Source organism: Phodopus roborovskii, unplaced genomic scaffold (genome assembly GCF_943737965.1).
Source record: "Phodopus roborovskii unplaced genomic scaffold, PHOROB, whole genome shotgun sequence".
Lineage (NCBI taxonomy): Eukaryota > Metazoa > Chordata > Mammalia > Rodentia > Cricetidae > Phodopus > Phodopus roborovskii.
The window spans coordinates 41079311-41103350 of NW_026126517.1; the positions used below are offsets into that span (position 1 = coordinate 41079311).

At 39.5% G+C, this 24040-nt stretch overlaps 1 protein-coding gene and 1 non-coding gene across 2 annotated transcripts; one reads left to right on the forward strand and one right to left on the reverse strand.

Moving 5' to 3' along the window:
* Positions 1–1085: 1085 nt before the first annotated feature.
* Rab11a (RAB11A, member RAS oncogene family) lies at positions 1086–21308 on the reverse strand. The gene is made up of 5 exons (XM_051197772.1): positions 21136–21308; positions 12105–12300; positions 10762–10955; positions 9758–9838; positions 1086–1473 (listed from the first exon to the last, which is right to left on the reverse strand). The coding sequence occupies exons 1-5, from the start codon at positions 21173–21175 to the stop codon at positions 1334–1336; spliced, it is 651 nt and encodes a 216-aa protein (XP_051053729.1). The 5' UTR covers positions 21176–21308; the 3' UTR covers positions 1086–1333.
* Positions 21309–21591: 283 nt separating this feature from the next.
* Trnaq-cug (transfer RNA glutamine (anticodon CUG)) lies at positions 21592–21663 on the forward strand. Its single transcript has one exon. It is a non-coding gene; the product is annotated as a tRNA-Gln (tRNA).
* Positions 21664–24040: the final 2377 nt, after the last annotated feature.

Genomic DNA, 24040 nt, shown 5'->3' on the forward strand with positions numbered 1-24040 from the left:
ATTAACCATGAAAACAGTCATCTATGCAAGCCCACACATTTTTCTTTTTGCAGGTAACCCACCATCCTGAACAATATCTTTGCAGTTAACTTTCAGAAAACTGCACAGTAAGTGCTTAATATTAACCACAAGGAAGGAAAACTAAGTATTAGTGTGTATATTTCTGAATGAGAAACTAGTTGTTCCATTAATTTCAATTATGCAGTGGAAAAATCTATTTCAGAACCCTACAATGCCTAAGTGCATTCTACTTAAACTCAAGGTACTATTTCATTTTACATACTAAAGGAACACATGCCTTTAAGTGGTACCACTTAAGCATAAATTAACCTCTCACTGTATTCTTTAGACATACTAAAACCAAAGGTTTAACTGAACTTTATTTCATTATACACTGCAGAACTCAAATATAAGCATTGTTAAATAATTACCCATGCTTGTTGGTGGATATGGTGATAAAATTAGGCTGCATTTCATTTACTAGAAGGGTTTAAAAACAAAATTAACACTTCAAAATGTCATATTACTAGCATTAAGCTAGTTATTGCATGAGCAATAAAAATGACACACAATCTACTGCAAGGAAATGAGACTGGTTAAGCTACTCAGGCTGCTGATCACTGCAACAGAGACACCTCAGACAGAAGTCCACTAGCCTACCAGGCAGCAGGTTAAATTATGACCCCATAACCATGATGCCCTACACAAAATATAACAGTCCTTTATGCTTATTAAGATAATTCTTTTCCAGAAAAAAAGAATCCCCATCATCTTGGATGCTTACAAAAACTAAAGAAAAAATTTACAACATAGACCTATTAAGGCATTTTTAGAAATTGACTTCCACAATGGAAAATCTTCAAGCTCTCAAAATGCTGTTATGTTTACAGGGCAATCCTTAGGTCTGTCAAAATATGTTCTGCATTGAGAAGAGTGTCTTACAAGCTGCTCTGTGCAAAATAATAGCTTATTTCTAAGGTTGTCTTAGTTAGATTCAGTCAGGACCAATAGGTCTGAGTTTCAAGTGATCAAATTCTATTATGTTCTACAGTGACAGGCTTCCATGATGGACAGTAAACAATAACTGAGGAATTCAAACATTCAGTTTATTAAACTAAGGCTAGAGAAGCCATAGCATTTAAAAGAACTGCAGTCATTCAGGACAAAGTTTATGATTTTATAAAGCAAAAATCAAAAGACTCAAGACATGAGAAGATTTTTAAGTGTGAGGAAGTAATAAAACACAGAAAGTGACCACAAGAATTACAAATATATTTAAATCTCAGACCTGGGAAATGGACTATACACAGCCTTCTAGGGGAAGAGAGACGCCTTAGATGTTCTGACAGCACTGCACCTTTGGCTTGTTTTCAGTGGTAGGAGGAACGTGAATAGGAACCACATTGTTGCTTGGAGACATGTCATTTTCACGTCTGTCTGACATTTGCTTCTGAGAAACAATGCGGTATATCTCTGAATGACGAAAGAAACAGAAACACTTAGTATGTGTAAATCCATGAGGAGTTTGTCTGAAAGAGATGGAAGATATGTAGAACAGAAAACACATACGTTTACATTTTATTTTTTAGGCCAGGCACTTGGGGAATGGAGGCAGGAGAATTAGGAGTACAGGACCAACCTTGGCCACACAGTAAGTTCAAGGGCAGCCTAGCTTTCAAATAGCCACTAATTAGAGTCAAAGCATTATTTTTTTAAACAATTCCTGTTACATTAAGAAGAGTAACAAGGTTTCTTCACTTCAGAGGGGAAAGTTCACCCATTAATTAAACAGCACCATATTAAACAGTGCTCTATTTATGGGTGTAGATCTGAATTAAATCATAAAAATATATACTTAACCCTCCAAAAATCCACACAAACTGACACTATGTAAAATAATCTTTACTATCAGATACACCTGTTTTCTAGGTTCTGTAGGGAGGAGCACAACTTCTCAAACATAACTAAAAATCCCAGAAGCTTCAGAAGACAAAGGGCCCTCTACGTACACTGTCCTCTGGAGCTAAAGTTAAATTATTTCAAGGAGATAATCTAACATATACATGGACTGTTTTATTTTCATGACATGTATCAATTAATATTGTAGTCCTCCACTAAACATTAATCTTTTAAAGACTAAAACTATTTGCTTCATTTGTTGCTTCAGTACCACAGAGTAGATGCCTGAGGAACTACTCAACATCAGCAAATGTTTCCCTGTATCTGTATTGACTTCACTGAAAGTGGCCTTACACTGCCTTTTTACTACCTAATCAAACAACACACTTCTCAAAAACAGAGAACAGAGTATATAGGCCTCCATCTTGCCTTTCCAATACTAACACAAGGTAGGGAAACTCTAGAAACAGGCAATCCAATAAGATGTCCTAGGAAGGACACAATGTACTCATATGTGGACTCCATGTGTCACTGACAAAACTGCTCTTGGTGTATTTGCTGATGCAGAAACAGGGCAGATACAGAATCAGACGAGTATAAATTTTCTATCTCTACTATCCAATACAGTAGCTATTTAAATAAAAATTAAAATCCATGGCTAAACATGAGGGCACAAGCCTTTTAATCCCCAATACTGAGGAGACAGATGTAGACAGATTTCTGTGAATTCAAAGCTAGCCTGGTCTACATAGTTAAGTACCAGGCCAGTCAGGGATACACAGTGAGACCTTGTCATTAAAAACATCAAAAGGCAATTCTATAAAAGATATTAATAAACTTGGGAAAATCTGAATCATAGGGGCACACTAGCTGGGCGTTGGTGGCACATGCTTTTAGCCCCAGCACTTGGGAACCAGAGGCAAGTGGATCTCTGTGAGTTGGGAGGCCAGCCTAGACTACAGAGCTAGTTCCAGGACAGGGGTACATTAGAAATACATACTGTGAACATACTAAAATTTTTAGACCTATAGTTATGTGACTATGTAGGACCATGCCTTGTTCATGAGATAAAATGTTAAAAGTATAAAGTTACACAGTAAAAAATGCAGAAAATAGAGAAAGACACTCAGAGTGTTTGAAAAAGGTTGGGTGTGTTAGCACATGCCTTTAATCTCAGCACCTGGGGGACAGAGGTAGATGGATTATGAAACTGGCTAACATAGTGAGTTCCAGGACAGCCAGGGCTATGTAGAGAGACCCTTTTCAAAACAAGTTCCAAAACATTTCAACCAACTATACTGCATAAAATTATCTGGGTCCTAATTTAAACTATAATTTTTAAAGAACTCGAGTCTGTTTACTGTTATTTAGATAACAGACAGTAATAAGAAATTACTATAAATGTTCTAGTGGTTGTATTATGAATGTAAGCTTAAATTTTTAAGATGTATATTCTGAAACATTCACAAATGAAGTGACTTATCTGAGCTTTATTTCAAAGTAATAAAAAGGTCATAGGTCAGGAACCTATACTGATGGTTATTAAAATGGGCTAGTATGATCTATTCTGCTTCAGGTAAGCTGGGAGCCACACAACAAGGGATGAATCAGGGTTTTTTGTTTTTTTTGGTGCTGAAGAGATGGCACAGCAGAATACTGCTCTTGCAGATTCTCAACACCCATTTGGTGGCTAACAACCATCTGTAACTGCAGTTCCACAGTATTCAATGCCCTTCTCTGGCCTCCGTGAACACTAGGTACACAAGTGGTACACACACATCCATAAAGGGAAGCATTCATATATAAACATTAAAAATGAATAAATCTTTAAAAAAAATTAGTTCCCCTAAAGTTGAGCAACAGTAACTTAGTAAATGAGGCTGGAGACATGGCTCAGTGGTTAAGAGAGCCTAGTGCTCTTCCAGAGGATCTGAGTTAAATCAGCAACACCCATGTCCAAGTAGCTCATAACCGGTCCTAATTCTAGCTCCGGGAGCATGTGCTTCCCTCTCTGGCCTCTTTCATCAACCCCACACATGGGGCATATAACACACACACACACACACACACACACACACACACACACACACCAAAAACACTCACCAAAACTGTACCTTTTTGTATAGTTTTTTTGAAAGTAGCTAAAACTTATCTGAGAAGGTTGGTAGTGGTTCAGAGGTAAGGAAGCACCAGCAGAGAAAGAATATAATAAAGACCAGCTATTGATTAAAAGTTTAAAAATATGAACACAAAGGGTAAGGTGTTGCTAGATCGTTCACTGAGAGGGGACAGGGATGGCCAGTAAGATGTCCAGTGGATAAATGCACTTGCCCCTAATCCTCACAATTTGCGTATAATCCCCAGAAACTGCATATTAAAAGGAGACATCCTAACTCCTGAAGATTGTCTTCTGACCTTCACTCTCACACTGTGGCATTCAATAAGCCCCACCATAAAACATAATAAACAAATACTTTAAAAATTGTTTTAAAAGAAAAAAAAGCCAGATGTGGTGGCGCACACATCTTTAATCTCAGCACTTGAGAGGAAGAGGCAAAAGGAAGATGGATCTCTTTGAGACCAACCCAATCTACATAGTGAGTTCTAGGCCAACCAGATCTATACAATGATAGACCATCTCAAAGAAGAGGGGAGCTAGGGTTGGGAAAAGGAAGGAGGAGGTTGAGAGGGAGGGAGAGAGAGAGCAAGAGGAAGGAAGGAAAGAGAAAAAACAGAAAAAAGGATGAAATGGAAATGTGGCCAGGGCAAAGAAAAGGAGTTCCCTTCAGGCTAGTGACTAAGAAATAACGATAATCATCAACTTGTGGTTAAACTATACCATCCATTCTTTATGTTGTCCACTAATATGTAACTGACTAGATCATCTTTTTGAAAAGAAAATCATTAAATATGTGATCCCTATTAAAGTTTAACTTCTTTACAAGCTGTTCTGAAGATTAAGTTAGGGGAACCAAAGCATCAGAAACTCCTCCATAAATTACAAATGCATACAACACCAGAGAAGAAACAAAGGGAGATTTCTTAGAGGACAGAAAGGTGAATAATTAAAGAGAGCTCATTTTAAAGCAAGAAACCTGAGCAGTGTTGTGCAACAGTCTCCAAATGCTGTATTCAAGAAATAGTACAGCTGCTATGTTTACTCCTGTCACTAAAAATGTATCCTCTTTTGAAAACTATCAACAAGGCAATAAACAAAAGGAATTAGGAAAAAGTATTCTTCAGGTTTAAAAACAGTTCTAAAGAGCTCCACAAGTAATTTACTTAAATCTCATGTTGGGTGTGTCATTTTCTTTGATAATAGTAACCAGGAACTGTCCAGCAGGGATCTGATTATAAATGGTTATTTCATGTTGGGAGAAAGGCCAATAATATGTTAAGTCAGAAGCAGGTTCTATACTTTCCTCAAAGGCCTGAACTAAATGAATGTGATTAGTTCATTCCCATTCAGCCCCCTTTTCAAGATGTCCAAGGGTTATGAACAACTAGACAAAGCAATCCTGCTTTATCTTTCATCAGATTCTTTTATAGGAGATCTAAACATACAGTGCAATACTAATATATTACAGCTTTAAATATAAGGCAACGCTACCTAAAACAACATGAAGTCTTTATTTTAATCTGCTAGAACTATGGAACAGCTGGTAAAATCATTCTAAGGAGATTATACAAAACTGCTCCAAATTAAGGAACAAGAGGGTTAAAATTTGTTAGCTCCAATAGGTGCTAGAGTAATGTCTCAGAGGTTAAGATCATGGCTGTTCTTGCAGAGGACCCTGATCTATTCCAAGCACTCACAAGGCAGCTCACAACCACCTACAATCACAGTTCCAGGGGCTCTGACACCCTCTTCTGATTTCCTCAAGCATGTGGCATACATACATACACGCAGGTATACATACACATAAAAAATAATTTTTAAAAAATTCTTTAGTTCCTCCAGGAGCCTGGGTAATTTCACTACAGCCTCTGCAGAAGCATCTCTAAGCTCATCATATATGTTTCTTTCTTTTCTTTTTCCTTTTTTTTTTGGGAGGGGTGGGAGGGTTTCGAGACAGGGTTTCTCTGTATTTTTGTATTGCATTGGAGCCTGTCCTAGAACTAGCTCTGTAAACCAGGCTGGCCTGAAACTCACAGAGATCCACTTGCTTCTGCCTCCTGAGTGCTGGGATTAAAAGCGTGCACCACCAATGCCCAGCCATCACGTATATTTCTTGATGGTCAAAAGAGATTCAAATTTGAGAGAGTCTGACATTTTCTGGACCAAGTGAGAACAAAGTCACCACTACCTCTAAGGAAGAGAATCAGTGCTTGGCTGGCAAGATGGCTGAGTGAGTAAAGGTGTTCACATTTCATCCCTGGGAACCATATACTAGAAGAATTGACTCCTGCACTTCTCTGACCTCAACTCTTGTGCTCACCCACATACACAATCACATACATGCACACAAAAATAAAATAGAATTTAATAATTCTTTAATGATTCTCAATATTCTGATGAAGTTAATACCTGGTAACTTTAGTCCCTTCATTTTTATGTATTTTTCAGACAGAGTCTTGTTATATGGTCCTGATGACCTCATACACATAGAGACCCCACATGATGAGATTATAGGTATGCAGTACCAAACTGGCTTTAGCTTTGTTTTAAAGAGCCATGATGTTACATGAATTAAAGTTATTTCAGGCCCACAATTAAGAGTTTAATCTTCAAATTAGGAATTTACTTTGAACTTAGTAATTACATAGAGAAACCTGGCTAACAGCACCTCAAAGTTAGAACTACCAATAATGAGGCAACCTATTATCATGAGCTTCCTAAATGATAAACTGAAAACACCTGTGTAGTGCTCCTGACACAAGCTGTACATGGCAATTTAATCATAAAGAAACAAATAAACAAACTGAGAAATTGACAAGTGGCCTGTAACTTTTAAAAATGCTAAGGTTGGTAAACAAAGGAAAACTGAAGGAACTATCATCAAGCAGTGATAGGACAGCTAAATGGAACATATGATCTGATCCCAGACTTAAAAATAAAAAAAACTAATAAAGTCTTTATTGGAACAAATGGCAAAGGTCTGTTGATAAAGACTGACGTGATTAAATCACTGTGTTGTGGTTATAAAAAAGACAGGGATAAGTATATATAGCACTTACTGTGTGTGTGTGTGTGTGTGTGTGTGTGTGTGTGTGTGTGTGTGTGTGTGTGTGTAGGGGAGAATGGAAGAAATGGAAAGAAAAAAAAGACACTAACAGTTAAGGAAATGGGGTACAGGTACTCACAAATCCTCTATAAGGTTGTTATAAGTTAATCACCTCTGAAATTTTTAAAATGAAAAGAGGGTATGGAAAAGAGTGGTTAAAAAACCTCTTAGGGATGAAGCTTGGCTGGTACATGATCAAGACAGAGTAGGATCTAGCAACATGTCCCTCCCCAACCCAATCTCCAGGTAAAATTGAGGCGGAAAGAACAAAGCTCAACTGAAGCTGAACTGAAAGGTAGGGGTGGAGCAATCCACCAGCCCACCTTGGCACTAGCCAACCTCTCAAGGTACCACAAGAAAACTCATCTCTTGAAATCACTGAGTATTAAAGGATGTAAAATGTGGGTCTATTGCAAAACATTTCCAATACTATGCTATTTTCCACTTGGCTTAGCCTGATAAGCAAATGATATAAGGAGTTGTCCTCTGACCACAACATGATCACTATGACCCCACCCCTGATATAAATGAATAAGTAAAATTTAATTTTTAAAAAAATTTAGCCAGATGCTGTAGCACATGCCTTTAATCTCAGCACTTCCAAGGCAAAGACAAGCAGACTCTGAAAGTTGAAGGCTAGCCTGACCTACATGTTAGAAAAACAAAGACAAAGAAAGTAGGACTTGTAGGAATATTGTATATTTAACAAAATATTGCATGATAAACGATCCACAGTGAGATCACTCAGAACATATTTTTTTAAAAATATGCTCTGTACCACAAACTATTTTCCTCCAGCTCCCTACTGACTGTTCTTTAGACAACAAAAAATTTTACAATATGGCAGCACTAGCCTTTAATCCAGCACTCTGCAGGCAAAGGCAGGTGGTGGATCTCTACGTTTGAGGCTGGCTTGATCTACAAAATGAATCCCAGGACAGCCAGGGCCACACAGAGAAATCCTGCTTTTAAATAAATAAATAAATAACATTGATGCAAATCTCCAATATTTTTATCATTTTAACAAGCTTTTTTTTTCATACCTTAATTGCTACTTAGGTACTGACTTATCAAATATTCACTATTTACCAGGAATAGCTAAGCCCTTGACAGGTAATAACTAATTTTTGGAAATAGCTCTAAAAATAAGTGGAGGAATCAGGCTTCCCCATCCATGATCTAAATTTCAAGGCTCATTACATACATTTTTTAAAACAATAAGAATATTTTACAGTTAAAATTCTGCTCACCTCTAACACAAGTTCTACCTACAGCATTAAAACTTGTACATTATAAGACTAAACAATTCTATGTATCAACTTATAAGAACAGCACATAAGACACTACTATGTGTTGAATAGATTCAGAATCATAAGATCTTTAAAAGTTAACACATAATTCAGGAAGTGGTGGCCCACACCTTTAATCCCAGCACCCAGGAAGCAGAGGCAGGCAGCTCTCATTGAGTTGGATGTCAGCCTACAAAGTGAGTTCCAGGACAGCCAGGACTATTACACAAAGAAACCCTGTCTCAAAAAAACAAAAGAAAGAAAGAATGCAACATGTATATAGGTGTCCTAAAAAACAACCTATGAAAGTCATTCCTAATAGATTAAATGTACTGCTAATTTGGTTGTTCTAGTAAAGCCAAAGTAAATATGAGTTAGCACAAATAAAATGTCTTCTTTCCAAGAGGCTGACTTGGTTATCCATATTCCAAAATAGCATGAACTTTGTCTCTTTCCCATTACTCATTTAAACTTTTCTATATGCAGCCTTGGTGAAATTTATTTATAAGAGACACACTCCTATATCATGGAAAAATATCAGTGCATTTTTTCCCACTTAAACCTATGGTATATAATTTCTTCTCTCTTTTTTTTTTTAAGAGTGTGTGTGTGTGTGTGTGTGTGTGTGTGTGTGTGTGTGTGTGTGTCTGTCTGTCTGTCTGCTTGCCTGCCTGCCTGCCTGCCACAGGTGTGTAGGTACCAGCAACAGAGCCCCTAAAGCTAGAGTTAAAGGTAGTTTTGAGCCACTCCATATGAGTGCTGGGAACACAACTCAGATGATCTGGAAGAACAGTAAATACCCTTAAATGTTGAGCCATCATCTGACCAGCCAGATTTTTATCTAATTTCAAAAGGCATTTATATAGTTGTATAGTCAGGATCTCAGTATTTACCTTATAAAATTACATTTAAAAAAAAAAAACATACATGAGAACACATAACTCTGTCCTTTGGCTATGAAATGTAGACTACATGGCTTGAACACAAAAAAGTGAACTAATTACTTTCAAAGAATATTTTTCCCAGATGAATTTGGTGACTGAAGTGCAACGTGCAAGCATTGAAACTGCACACCAAGGAACTCTTGCTACAGCTGCTCTTAAATGGTAGTCATTTTCAGATGGCATAACAGTTTCCTAATTAATTTGTTTAAATCACTTCCTAAAACTCCAGGTTCTAGCTGGGCAGTGGTGGCACATGCCTTTAATCATAACACTCAGGAGGCAGAGGCAGGTGGATTTCTGTGAGTTCAAGGCCAGCTTGGTCTACAAAGCTACACAGAGAAATCCTGTCTCAAAAAACTCCAGTTTTTCTCTGTTGTAACCTAAAAATCTTAAGTCTCACCTGTTAGAATTGTCTGAAAAGCAGCTTCAACATTTGTAGAATCTAAAGCAGATGTCTCAATGAATGACAAACCATTCTTCTCTGTGGAGAGAAACAAAATTTTCAGTCTTGTGAAATTTGATTGCTGTTTAATAGAGCCGACAACTCAATCCACAGCCCCACCAATGCTAGGAAAGCCCTCTATCACTGAGCTACCTCCCCAACCGCTCAAGGTTTAAAACAGCAGATGTGATAAGCTCATGATCACAAAAAGGAAGATAAAAGACTAAGACCTAGCTGGGTGTGGTAGTACATACCTATCACCCAGCTCTTGAGAAGCAGGACCAGGAATTCAAGACCAGCCTGAGAAAGTGTCCCAAAACACGAAACAAAACCTTAAACTAAACCAATTTCTGGGGTAATAAGAATACTGTTCTATTTATACTTCAGTAAATTAAAATTAACAGTAAGAAATGTTCATTAGCTTCTAAGTAATGTTGCATATAAATACCGCCCACTGGAAACAAATGAAACTATTCAAAATATATAACTTATCAAACATCCCACTACTTCCAACCCAGCCATTCTCCCTAGCAAGTACATAACTAGAAGCATCTTTACTTGGAATTCTGTTACTACACTATTTGGAAACTTAGAGGAATGGGGTGTGCTCAGAGCAGGGAGCCATTGTAATGAGGGGCACAGCACTATGCCCTCTCTGTGAGCAGATTCCTTACATGAAATAAAAAAAGTTAGAGGAAAACATTCACAATATTTTCACTAATACAATGTCAAGACTTCCTAGCCAGTGCAGTGCTACCAGAAGGGCAGCAAGAAACAAGCAGATACTACATAAAGCTCAAAGTGCTCAGCTTCTAGGTAGGCTCACCCTTGTTGGTCCCTGACACTCCTTGGCACACTACTTTTCAGACTCCCATAGAATGGCCTTGTTAAGAAAGAGAGGCATAATATTCAAACAGAGAAATGCAGAAGCACTGTAATATTGTGGAGTCCACATTACTAACCTGCAAAAGCTCTTGCTTCATCTGTAGGAACTGCTCTGAGATGGCGTAAATCACTTTTATTACCCACAAGCATGATAACAATGTTGCTATCAGCATGGTCTCTCAGTTCTTTCAGCCATCGCTCTACATTTTCATATGTGAGATGCTTAGCAATGTCATAAACCAGTAACGCGCCTACTGCTCCACGATAGTATCTGCAAATACAAACATTTGTAACTATCAAAAGACAATCACAAAATAGAAGGCAACACCAGAAAAAAACTCAAAACAGGAATGGTACAAGGCAGGGAGATGGCTCTGGTAAAGCACTTGCCATCTAAGCCTGAGGTCTGAGTTAAAATCTCTAGAACCCAAAAGCTAAGGACAGTAATCCTGGTCCTCCTACAGAGAGATGCGGGACTGAAACAGGAAAAATCTCCAGAACTTCACATGCCAGGTAGTCTGGCATAAACAGCAGTGAACAACAAATACTGTATGTCTCAAACAAGGTGGAAGGTGAGGAACAACACCCAAGGTTGTCCTCTGACCTTTATACATATGTAATACTAACATATGCATGGAGGGAGACACAGACACACACACACACAAAATATCTACAAATATGGCATGCAGTAGTTGTTCCTTATATGAAGTATTACACTTAGTCATCCACAGTCCAAAAATATTAAATGAAAAATTCCAGAAATAAATAATTCACAAACTTTAGTATTATGATGAAACGTCAGTGTTCTACTTCATCCAGGCCAGCATATGACTCATCCTTTTGTCCAATGTATCCACACTGTATAAACTACAGTGTTATACAGTTAAAGTCTCTTTATAGCTCTCCCATTATCTATGGTCTTCCCTATGTACAAGTAACCCTTAGTTTATTTAATAATGCCCCCCCCCCCAAAACAAGTAGAGCATGCCAAAGAAAAGCTGCAAAGGATCTATTACGAAGAAAGATACAGGGGGCTGGAGAGAGGGCACTGGTTGCTCTTGCAGAGGACCCAGGCTGTTTTCTAGCACCCATAGGGTGGTTCACAACCATTTGTAATTCCACTTTCAGGGGATCTGCTACCATCTTTTTACCTCCATGGTAAGCACAAATGTGGTACACACACATGCAGGCAAAACATGAATAAAATAAAATAATAATAAAAACAATTTTAAAAAACATCAAAAATGAAAATAAAAACCCACAAGTGGAAATATTCAGGGTTTGTTGTTGTAGGCATCCAGGAAGGATCTTGGAATACGTTTCCCAAGGTTAAGGTGGGACTACTATACCTTCACAATACTTAAAGTCAGCAATCCACATGATACCAACCTATGTTAGAACTGAGAAACCATGAACTTACGCAGATGTTATAGCCCTGTACCGCTCCTGCCCTGCTGTGTCCCATATCTGCGCCTTTATTGTTTTCCCATCAACCTGGATGCTTCTTGTTGCAAACTCTACTCCAATGGTACTCTTGCTTTCCAGATTAAACTCATTCCGAGTAAATCGAGACAGGAGGTTACTCTTTCCAACACCGGAATCTCCAATAAGGACAACTGAAAAGATAAAAATAATAATAATAATAATAATAATAATAATAATAATAATAATAATAATAATAATAAAAGCTAAACAAAGGCAAGCACATTCAGAATGCCATTATGTTTTTAATAAAAGGACATTCAGCTTCAAACTAAATACAATCAAAGATTTTAAAGAGACATAATACCAAATATCTTATGTCTCTGACCAATCAATTAAAATGCATTTACTCTTTTTAATTTCTTTCTATCTGCGTAATGACTTCCCCACATCATCTACTCAGCACACAGATCAGATATAGCACCCCATCTAAAAGAATATTCCTCTCTTTTTGTCCTATCTGGGAACTCAAACCCTGAGCCTTACACAGGTAAAGTAAACACAAAGCCACTGATATATATCCCCAGCCCTCAAAAATGCAATTTTGCAATTTAGTCATAGGGTATCCTAGCCACCAATGCAAACATTAATTACCTTTAATTTATAGTAACCTCACTACCTTAGAAAGTATTCTGAAAGGTAACTAACAACTTGTGTTATTCACGTTTTAGACATCAAACAAAAGATGTCAGTGTATAGAGTGAGAAAACATGTACATTCTACTAGTTTCATTGAAGACAAGGTGTGATGTGAGACCTGAAACACATTTAAAACATGAGGTATTAGGTTTACAAGTTTTGCTGCTCTGGTCATAGAAACTATAATCATCTTTAATAGTTACACTTCACAGAGTGGCAGAAAGCCACAGGGGCACTTCTTCTCACTATGGACAAACAGGAGCCCTAGGAACCTAACAATTCTGACATACTAAGTCAAAGCAAAAGTAAGGAGGGCAAACACTTTCACTTAGGACTCTCTAAAAATGTTTAAAAACAAGTTTGATTATACTCACTTTCTATGAATAGAAGGCAGTTTATTTACTAAGTAACTTCTCCCCAAAGTGTTATGATACTTTTTAAATTTTCAAATAGGACTAGTGAGATGACTTAACAAGTAAAGGCACTTGCCACCAACCCTGAGGACTAGAGTTCCATCTCTAGGACCCACTTGGTGGAAAAGAACATACTCTAAAGTTGTCCTCTGATCTCCAAATGTGTGTAAAGCTCACACATGAATGAATGAATGAATGAATGAATGAATGAATGAATGAATGAATTCATTAATATAATTTTCTATGTATGTAAACATGAGTCTCTGTAAGTATGCCATGTGTATGTGTATGGGGGGTGGGGGGGGTGTGCCCAGAGAACAGAGGAAAACTGCAGTGGTAAACAGCCAAATGCAGCCAGTTCTTAACCACTCAATCGCCTCTCCGGTCCCAATGAAAGTAACTAAGAAAATTAAGGGGGGAAAAAAAAAAAGAATTTCAGGCTAGAGAAATGACTCAATGATTAAGAAAACTGGCTATTCTTCCTGAGGACCCAGGTGTGGTGATATCTTGCTTGTACAAATAAAGCCTGTCTGAGAGATCAGAGCAAGACATCATCACACCCATGTTTGATTTCTAACACCCACACAGTAGCTTAGAACACTCTAACTCCAGACAACAGTTTGTAATTCCAGTTCAAGGATCAGATACCCTTGACTGGCCTCTGCTGATATTGTACACAAGAAGTTCACAGACATACATGCATACCAAACCACCCCCACACATAAAATAATAAAATAAAATTAAAAATGTCTGCGCTAGACATGGTACACTCCTTTAATCCCAGCATTCAGAAGGCAGAGGCAGGAGATCTGTGAGTTTGAGGCCAATCTGGTCTACATAGAGTTCCAGGCCAGCCAGGGTTACATAGTGAGACCGTGTATCCAAACAAACAAATAAAAAAGGGAAACAGGAATTTGAGAAACAAGTTGAATTGCTTGTTTAAGAGAGGGTCTTGGCAGAGGCAGGTGAAATCTCTGAGTTTGAGGCCCACCTAGTCTATAGAGTTCCATGTCTTAAAAAAAAAAAAAAAAAAGGAAGGAAGGAGAGCAGAGGGAGGGAGAGGGAGAGGGAAGGAATGGGGAAAAGGGAGAGGGGGAGGGGAAGGGAAGGGAAGAGGGAAGGGAGCAGGAGAGCTGGAGGGACCTAGATGGAGAGATGGCTCAGTTGTTAAGAGCAATGACTGCTCTTCCAGAGGACCTAGGTTTTGTTCCTCCCAGCACCCACATGGCAGCTCACTACTATCTGTAACTCCTCTCACAGGGAATCTAGGGGATCCAACACCCTCACAGACAACATACAGGCAAAACAACAATGTACATAAAGTAAAAATAAATTATTAAAAGAGAGAGGGGAGGAGTCTCATTCTGGAACTAAGGTTGGTCTAGAACTCAAAATCCTCTTGGTGAGATTATAGATGTAGGTGTGTTATCACATGCCTAACTTCAGACTAATTGTGTTAAAAACATAAGTTTAAAGACCAAAATGGGGTGGACGTGGGGGTTACACAGCACTCAGGAGGCAGAGGCAGGTAGATCTGAGTTCAAGGCCAGTCTGGTCTACATAACAAGTTGCAGGGCAGCAGACAAATGCTACACAGAAAAATCCTGTCTTAAAAAAAAAAATAAAAAATAAAAATTGGTTTTTGGGTTTATAGAATCTGAGCTAAACAATATCTTTTCCTGCCTAAAAATTTTTGTAGCTGGGCATTGGTGGCGCACGCCTTTAGTCCCATCATTCAGGAGGCAGAGGCAGATGGATCTCTGTGAGTTCAAGGCCAGCCTGGTCTACAGAGCTAGTTCCAGGACAGGCTCCAAGGCAATACAGAGAAACCCAGTCTCAATAAATAAATAAATCGCTGGTACAGTAGTAAAACGGTATTTATTTCTACTGTTGACTAGTAATGCTTTTAAACTAGCTGACTGGTGTAGACATCAGACTAGAAAATGAACACAAAAGGTTAAGGCCAGAGAATACTAAGGCATGCTTTACTCAAAAACTGGGGTTTGATGGTACCTGTAGAAAGAAGGCTGACTGCACACCAGCCAAAGACAGCCCATTGTGCACACCTTTCTTGTCACAGAAGTAGACACTAGCTGTCCCTATTACAACCATGCATTATCAAATGCATATCTTTCTGGCTTCCTCTATCAGCTGATTCAGCAAGAAATCCCAGCAGAGGTGGCTCCGTGCAAGAAAGAGAAGTTATTTCTATCTTTGTCAATTAGAGGGTATCCTAGTAAACAGACATTAAATGCTTTGACTGGATACCAGGGAAAATAATGTCAAGATCATGAAAACAAAACAATGCACTTTCAATTTTACAGAATAGTTAGTTGGTAGGCTGGTTTCCAAACTCCATCTCTGTAGATGTTAAGTTGAATCCCAGCTTCTTTAATAGAATCTTCCTAGTAATAAGATACATTCACTGTTTTTTTGTTAGTATAAGAGGCTAAATGGTCAGAGCACAATTCCTGGGGGCTGGAAAAGTGATCCCAGACAAGAAACTAGTCTGGGCTTCAGCCAAAACTCCCTACACGTTTCCTGGATAGCAATCCTTCACACTCCAAGAGTACAGAAACTTAGGCCTGGGAGATGGTTCAGCAGGTAAAGGTTCTTGCTGCCAACCCTAAAGACCTAAATACAATCCCATGAACCCACATGGTAGAAAGGAGAGAATCAACTCCTTCAACTGTCTTAGACTTCCATACACACACACACACACACACAACCACACACACACACAAGCCCATATGCCACCAAAACAAACATACATTCATACATACAGGCATAAAATAAATACATGTACTTCTTAAAAAGGAGGCAGAATAATCTGAAGGAATTTCCTTTGAATCAATTCTGGTCCCACATTAGCATCAACATTAACTAGAGGTATGTATAGTGAAGAAGGAAAAACCAAAGATTAGAACACATCTAATTAATTCACAGACACTCCCATTGCAACCAGTAATACAGAAGCCAGTCACAATTTAAAGGCAAAGAATACACGTGAGCAAGGCTTCTAGCTAACATCAACTTTTGGTAAGGGTACACCTTCAAAGAACAATGTACACCTCCCACAGAAATTCCATCAGTAGTCCATGTTTTGGTTTAAAATATTAGCCATTCTTGAATGTTTTTGTTTTTAGTTTATCTTTATATATGTGGATGTTTTCCCTGCATGCAAGTATGTACATGACATGCACGCCTGTCAGGTTCCCTAGAACTGGGGTTATGAATGGTTGTAGGTGTCGGGAAATGAACCCACGTTCTCTATAAGAGCAACAAGTGCTCTTAATTGCTGAGCCTTATCTGCAGCCCCTAGTTCATGTTTTGACCTCTACTTTTAACTAATGACTGTATTATCTCACCAACATCAAATCGTTATACCATACTACATGAAGAATACAAGCCCCATGTAAATAATTAATTTTATTATTTAAAAATTAGCCAATAGTCTGTAAACAATTCAACATCCACAAATACTCTACCACTATAAAAGTTATACCAACCAGCTACTGACAAGATCTCCAAAAGTCAAGACTAGCAACTTGTCAAAGGAAAGGGATGCTTGAAATGACAGAAGACTCCAGGTTTGTAAGAGAGAGAATGTGTGCATATTGAAATGCGACATGATACGGAGAAATGTTTCTATTTCCTAACCAAATAAGAAATCAAAATGAGCGATCTATTTAGGACGGACAGATAGATGGAATTAATTAATTACCTAACAAAAGAGAATTTATTGTTATGATTTAAAAACAAAACAAAATTTAATGGACCTTTCTTTGTGAACTCAAAATTAAATAATTCCTAGTTAAAATATTTACTCATTAAGATGACAACATTTACATCCCTGTCCCCCCTCCCCCAGTGGTGCTGGGGATCTAAACCTAGGGCTCATGTTAAGCTCATGATTTACCAGCCTCTTGGGTTCTTTTGTTTTGTTTTTTTAATATAAAAACTTTATGTTCATATCAATCCAAGATGGCTCAGCAGATAAAGGCACTTGACGCCAAGCCTGATGGTAGAGGGAACAGACTTCTGACCTCCACACACTCACCATGGCACACAACCCCAACATACATATAATCCCATAAATAAACAGATGCAATGAAAATGTAAAGGAATTTTCAGTAATTTGTATACATCTATTACTAACATCTTAGGCTGAACGGACATATATTTAAGTATTCTACAACATTAGCCATCTACAGAGTACATACTAAACAACATGATAAGATAATTTAACAGTATCTATATACCAAATATCAATATAATTCCTAAAATAATGGCTCCCTAGAACTTAGCCACATATGCTGAAATTCAACCCAATACCTAGTATTAATTTGTTTATATAAGCTTTTATATATTATATACACCTCAAATATCAGTCTGGTAAATACTGTAAAAGCAGAGTATATACATTAATTATCTATTATTAAGTTTAAATTACTATCTCTAACCACATTTAAGTATTTTTGCTATTGTTTTTGTTTTTATTTTCTGAAATAGGATCTCATTCCGTAGCCCAGGCTGACCTCAAAAGTATGGCTATCCACCTACCTCAGCCTCCCAAGTACAGGAATCACAGGCATAAGCCTCCATGCTCTGCCCACATTTAGTTTTATACTTCTCTAATAAGCTCATTTACTGTTTAACTCCTCACCTCACATACAGAATACTGGCTTTAAAACTTACTAGCTGAAGCCACAAGCCATTTTCATACTGGTTTTCAAGAGCTTAGGAGTATTTCTACTTTCAACCATACTCAACATCCAACTTCACCAAGTCTTTAAAATAAAATGTGTCAATAATGCTGAAGTCTAGACAAGCTTTTCCAGCTTCATTAGACTCTGAGTTGCTCAACCAAAAGTTGTGAAAGAAAAGCTACCAAGATTCAAGACAGGGATGGTCCTGCTGATAATCAGTTGATGATTCATGACACCTGGAAAGAAAAAGCCAGGAGAGTAGACTATGTTCCCACCTGCTTCCAGAAAGTGCCACTCTGACTGTCCTCGTGTCCAGCCACCTGTCTGTCCCACAGCAGCTTAACCACCTGGTGTATGCACAAGGTTATGCTTTTAAGAAATAATGCAAAGTCCCTAAGTCTCACTGCAAAGCATAAGTAAAATTTAATTTTCAAGAACAAATACATGATTTGGAACTACCCTTATCTGCCCACATCACATTCCCATTTAGACTACGCTGCTCCATGTGATAAACATACCCCTTTGTGTTAAATGATACAAACTCTCATTTCCTTAACTATTCAGTGTGCTAGGTTAGCCTTCTCCAAAGTAGAAATGCTATGGCTCATCTTAGACTAAATCTCTATGGAATGAAACCATTTAAAAATAATTTTATAAGTAAAAAATTGGCTAAGTAATCTGTGTTGAAATAAAAAATAAAGTGACTCATATCCTGTAGCAGTTTCTAAAAAGTGGAAACTCTTCTCAGCAAAAACTTTTAAACACCCAGTCTTATATAGCAAAATGTACAAAAAAATAAAACCAGAACCCTCGGAGATACAAACTAATTCAGTTCTGTGCTTTATAAAACTCACCTGTTCTTTAACATAAAGATTGATTGTTTAGTGAGATGGCTCAGTGGGTAAAAGCGTTTCCCATCAAGCCTGATGGCCTAAGTTCCACCCCTGAGACTCAGGTGGTAGAAGAAATTAACTGATTCCCCAAAAGCTGGTCTCTCACCTCCTCACATGCTGTGTACACATGAGCACACAAATATCAATAAATGTAATTTCTAATAATTTTAAAAGATTTATGGCTCAACAATCTGACAAGAACTGTAACAATTTCATTTATAATTATTTATTGAGTCCTCATAAGAGCTAAATTTTATACTCTCACTTATTCCTCAAAAAGCTATAGCAGGATTTCTTTTACTGAGGAAGCTTAAGCTCAAAAAAGCTGAGCAGGGAGAAATTATAATCTCAAAAAATAAAAAATTACTTTTGAAAACTTAACTTTTCCAAAGCCACAGGCAAATATAAAACCCCAGTGTTTTCTCTCCCTGATCTAGGATAAATTAACATTCCTAGGAAAAATAAACAGCATTCTATAGCCAACATTCACATTCCAAATCAATAGGATGAATAACTTCAAAAGAGACTAGGTACTCACTGTCATTACACAGTACTTAACCAAACCCCAAATGCTCCTGGGATTTAAGTAATTTCACATCATCTCAGATGCTTCAGCATTCTAGGTTTTCTACTTGTTTGGGGTTTGGTTTTGATTGTTTTGAGACATAGTCTCACTATGTAACTCTGGCTGGGCACTCACACGGTCAGCTGCCTTCTGCCTCTCCAGTGCTGGGATTTTAAAAGCTTACCACAACACACCAGGCTTTCTTAATTGTATTTTTAAAGTTTGGTACCTTCTTATCTGTAAATTATTTTCCAGTATGGTAGTAAGGGCAGACACTTAAGGTACTTACCCTATAAATAGACTATCCGAAGAAGTAAATAATGATAAGGGTGTACCAGCAGCTAATACGCCAAGACTTGTAAAAGTATTCGGTAAAGCAAAAGAAGTGTTGTTTCCTGCTTCATCATTTAGTCAGTCACTCTTGGCACCCAATTGCAAAGCCAGAAACATCATGCTTCACACTCTTGAAACTCCACCCTCCACAGTAAAGCTTTACTAGCAATGGCTTCTTCCTCTCTGGTAATGATCTTTGTTCAGCACACTACTGATGGCTGCCCTTTTAAAACAGGAGCACAGCAAGACTACGAAAGTGAGAGCGCATTCATGAACAAAAAAAAAGCGTTCACTGTACTCTCTTTTCACTGGGAACTGTATCCTTTCACTCTGGCTTCTTTCCGGACTCAACCAATAAGCAATTCTCTATCTACTCTCCCCCCCCCCCCATCCTCCCATGTTCTGTCCACCCGCTTCACGTTTTCCCCTACCTTGCAATAAATTCTTGACTTCACTAAAAGAGCATGCCACCACTATAACCCTCTCCCACCGTCTGGGAAAGGTATGTGGCCAACCAGGGCTCTTCCCTTCCTGTAGGATCCTCCCAACATTGCAGCAGGAAGCAACCAGTCCACAGTGATAAGCTAGCTAGTATTTGTGCAGCGCACAACCTTTCCTGTTCAGGAACTGGGCCTTCAGGTCTGGCAGGGATAACAGCCACCACCCATCCGCAGCCCCTTCTCGAAAGCCAAGTAAAGGAGTTATCCTGGTCTGGTTGTAGCTGGGCAGGGACAGGAGAAGGAAGGGGGTTAAAAAGGCGAGGTGGGAAGTCATCTGCCTGCCTGGACACTGCGACAAGTGCACGCACGCCAGGGGTGATGGACAGCCGCTCTTGCCCTCCCTTCCTCTCCCTCCCACCAGCCAGGTCGCATCGCAGCTCTAAAGGTTATGTGAAAAGAAAAGGTACAAAGCTGTCCATCTGTGGGGAGGGAGAGGACAGTCCGCGGATACTGACCTCGAGGTCTGCGGGGATGGGGGTGGGGGCCCTAGGACGGGCGAATCTGGCCGAAGCCCAGGAAAGGCTCACTCGGAGGGAGGGGAAACGAAACGAAATGAAAAGGAAAAACAGAAAAACAAACAAACACACACCCCACAGAGCCGGTGCCCCAATATGGGTGCTGAGCCTAAGCAGGGGCCTGTCAGAGGGGGATGTGAGGCCGGCAGCGCGCATCCAAGAGGAGGGGCCCGAGATGCCCAGAGAAGAAACTGCACGGCCGTGAGGAACGCAGCCATCGGGGCAGACGCGGCGCGGCAGCCCTCCCCGGGACGCAGGAGCTGCGAACGACCGGCGGGACCCCCGTCGGGGCGGCAGGGAGGAAGCGCTGAGGCGGGCTCCGTCCAGGGCCGGGCTAGCCCTCGCGCGGATCCCCCGGGAGTGTCTCGGGCCCGAACGGGCTCTCGGCGGGCCAAGGGCTCACCTTTAAAGAGGTAGTCGTACTCGTCGTCGCGGGTGCCCATGGCGCGGCCGAGGAGCTGAGGGGCGGGAGCGGCGGTGGCGACAGCGGCGGGACCAGGGGGCGTCGCTGCAGGGGTAACCCGAGCGCCGAGCTTCAGCTGCCGGACCCGGTGAAGAGCCCCGCCCTGGCTCTGCGTCACTTCCGTCAGGCCCCAGCCCCTCACAGGAAGTACTTCCGGAGAAGTGGCGCCCCGCCCCTGAGGTGGTCGGTGGAAGCCACGGGAGTGAACTCCGCACTCTCACCCGGCTTGAGAAGGCTTACATAGAAAAGTCTTAAAATGCCCAGCTGGACACAGTGCTACGGGCCTTTGCCTTGTTCTTTCCTCAACCATTCAGGGAAGGGAGGCATGGTATGTTTCCGGTCGGGGGCGGGATTTTGTTACCATTAGGCACCCAAAGAGGAGGTTGCCCTTGTGTTGGTTCCATGGTGTAATGGTTAGCACTCTGGACTCTGAATCCAGCGATCCGAGTTCAAATCTCGGTGGAACCTGTTTCTTTACTTTTTTATAGTTACTAGAATAACAGAATAATTGTATTATATCTGCTTTTGGATTGACTCACACATAGTATTTACCAATGAAGATTTCAACAACGAATCTCTTCAGTTCAGTAGTGTCTGCTACATGGAGGCCTGAACATTATTAAACTCTTAGTTCTTTTTTAGTCTTGAAAGAAGCTTGTTACTTGATTCCTTTTGCTGGAATTTTCTACCCTATTTATCTGTTAAGACTAGGTACTTCTCACCCACTCAATCTCTTCAGAAATCTCTTACACTGTCTCCAAATGTCATTAAGAGAACTTCGCCCACTCTCCTCATAAAGATCCATCAAGATCTTTAGTCCAAGATAAGCCAGGTTAAATAAATTTAACACAAGAGGACAGTAACTTCCATTTTAGTGGATGTCAGTCTTAAGACTCAAGAGATTTGCCATATTGTCTCCTCATTGTTGTTTTGTTGTTGGGGGCAGTCTTACTCCCCTCTGTAACCCAGAATGGCTTTGAAATCACCCTATAACCTAGGCTGGCTCTGCTGTGCTTCTCTGCTCCATCTCACCCCACCCTCTAAATACACAGAGGGATATTCACCTAATAATTCCTGAGATATGTATGTTAGGTCATGGGAAAAGAGGATTCAGCTTACAGATGGAATTCAAGTTGCTAATCAACCTACCTTAAGCAAGGATATTAACTTTGATAATCTGAGTAGGCTCAGAGCTGTCCTTAGCGTCTTTCCAAAGTGAAAAAGAGGGTTGTTAGCAGGGATGAGATGCTTCTCCATGCTGCCACCAGCCGCCTTGGGAGAGAGACCTGGAGGACTTTGCCGCATTTCAGGGTGATAAAATATGAAATGGGATTGGAATTTATTAAAATATTTTAATGTAGATTCTAAATTCTGTGATTAAGAGGAATTAAGGGTGGCAAAAAGAAAGACATGGCCAAGAGCATGAACTTTTCACAGAGTCCTTTATAGGCACCATTGTCACCAAGGGTTTCAAATCTATCTCTTCAAATCTATCTGAGGGATCCGAGATCATATGGTGGCTCTTGGTGAACAGGAACGTAGCTGATAGGGTAATATTCTAGGTCACAAGGAGTGTTGCAGGGGAATTTAAGATGGCTTAACTGTAAATGAAGGTTTACTTTTGTTGTGAGATTCAGGGGAAATGTCTGGGAGAAAAGTTAGGCCATACTGTAAGACCATAAAAGATTAGTTCTTAACAATTCATTGCTTTTTTAACATTCTCTCTATAGATATAATGTTTTAAAGGCCATCACTAGACCAGGCGTGGTTGCTTGTATTTTTAATCCCATTTGGGAGGCAAAGGTAAATGTGAGTTCAAGACCAGACTAGTTTCCATAGTGAGTTCAGACCAGCAAAGGTTACAAACAGGAAAAAAAAAAAAAAAAAAAAAAAAACAAGGCCATTCCTATAGCTGGGAATGACGGCACAACACCTATGAACCCAGCACTCATGAGGTCGAGGCGGGATGGTTACAAATTCTAGGTCAGTCTGGGCTATATATGGAAATCCTATCTCAAAAGGAGTGGTGGTTTGGGGTGCATGCATTTGTGCTCACATAGGCAAGTTGTGAGATGGCAAGGGACAATGGTAAGGTAGCTCAGCAGATAAAAGCATTTGCCACTAAGCCTAAAGACCTGAGTTCAATTCCAGAATCCTATATCCTACTTGGAAGGAGAGAACTGACTCCTAAAAGTTGTCCTCTTATTTCTATGGCACAGGTACACATGCATCTTATGTTAAAATATAGTTTTAAAAAGATTGTAGGGAGGCATAATTCTTTCTTACTTTCTCTTTCAGTCTTTCTCTTAATAAATCTACATTCTCTCTACAATAATAATAATAAAGAATGTTATCTCCAACACTGACAACCTTTACAACAAATGTTAATAATGTTGAAACTGTTCACTATTGACTGGAGAGAAAGACTTCAATCAGACTCTAGAGTGAAGGCTCTTCTGCCTCCTGAGGTTACCATAATTTTCCCTTGTAACTTCCTCAGAAGTCATATGTTAGGTCACATGCCTATAATTCCAGCACTTGAGAGGAGATAAGAGGATCAGGAGTTCAAGGTCACCTGGGCTTCTGGAGACCCTGTCAGGAAGAGAAAGAGGGAGGGGGGGGGGAGGAAGAGACAGAGACAAAGAGGTGGGGGGCAAGAAGTGATCACACAGATTGATGGGATGAGAAAGAATTTCAACGTGTCCCTGCTGGCTTTGAAGATAAAGGGAAGTAATGAGGAGCCTCAGAATCCATAGGTTTCTAGAAACTGGAAGAGGAACCCAAAGAGATTCTTCCCAGAGAAGAAACACAGCCCTTTCTACACCTTGATTTTAGCTCAGTGCTG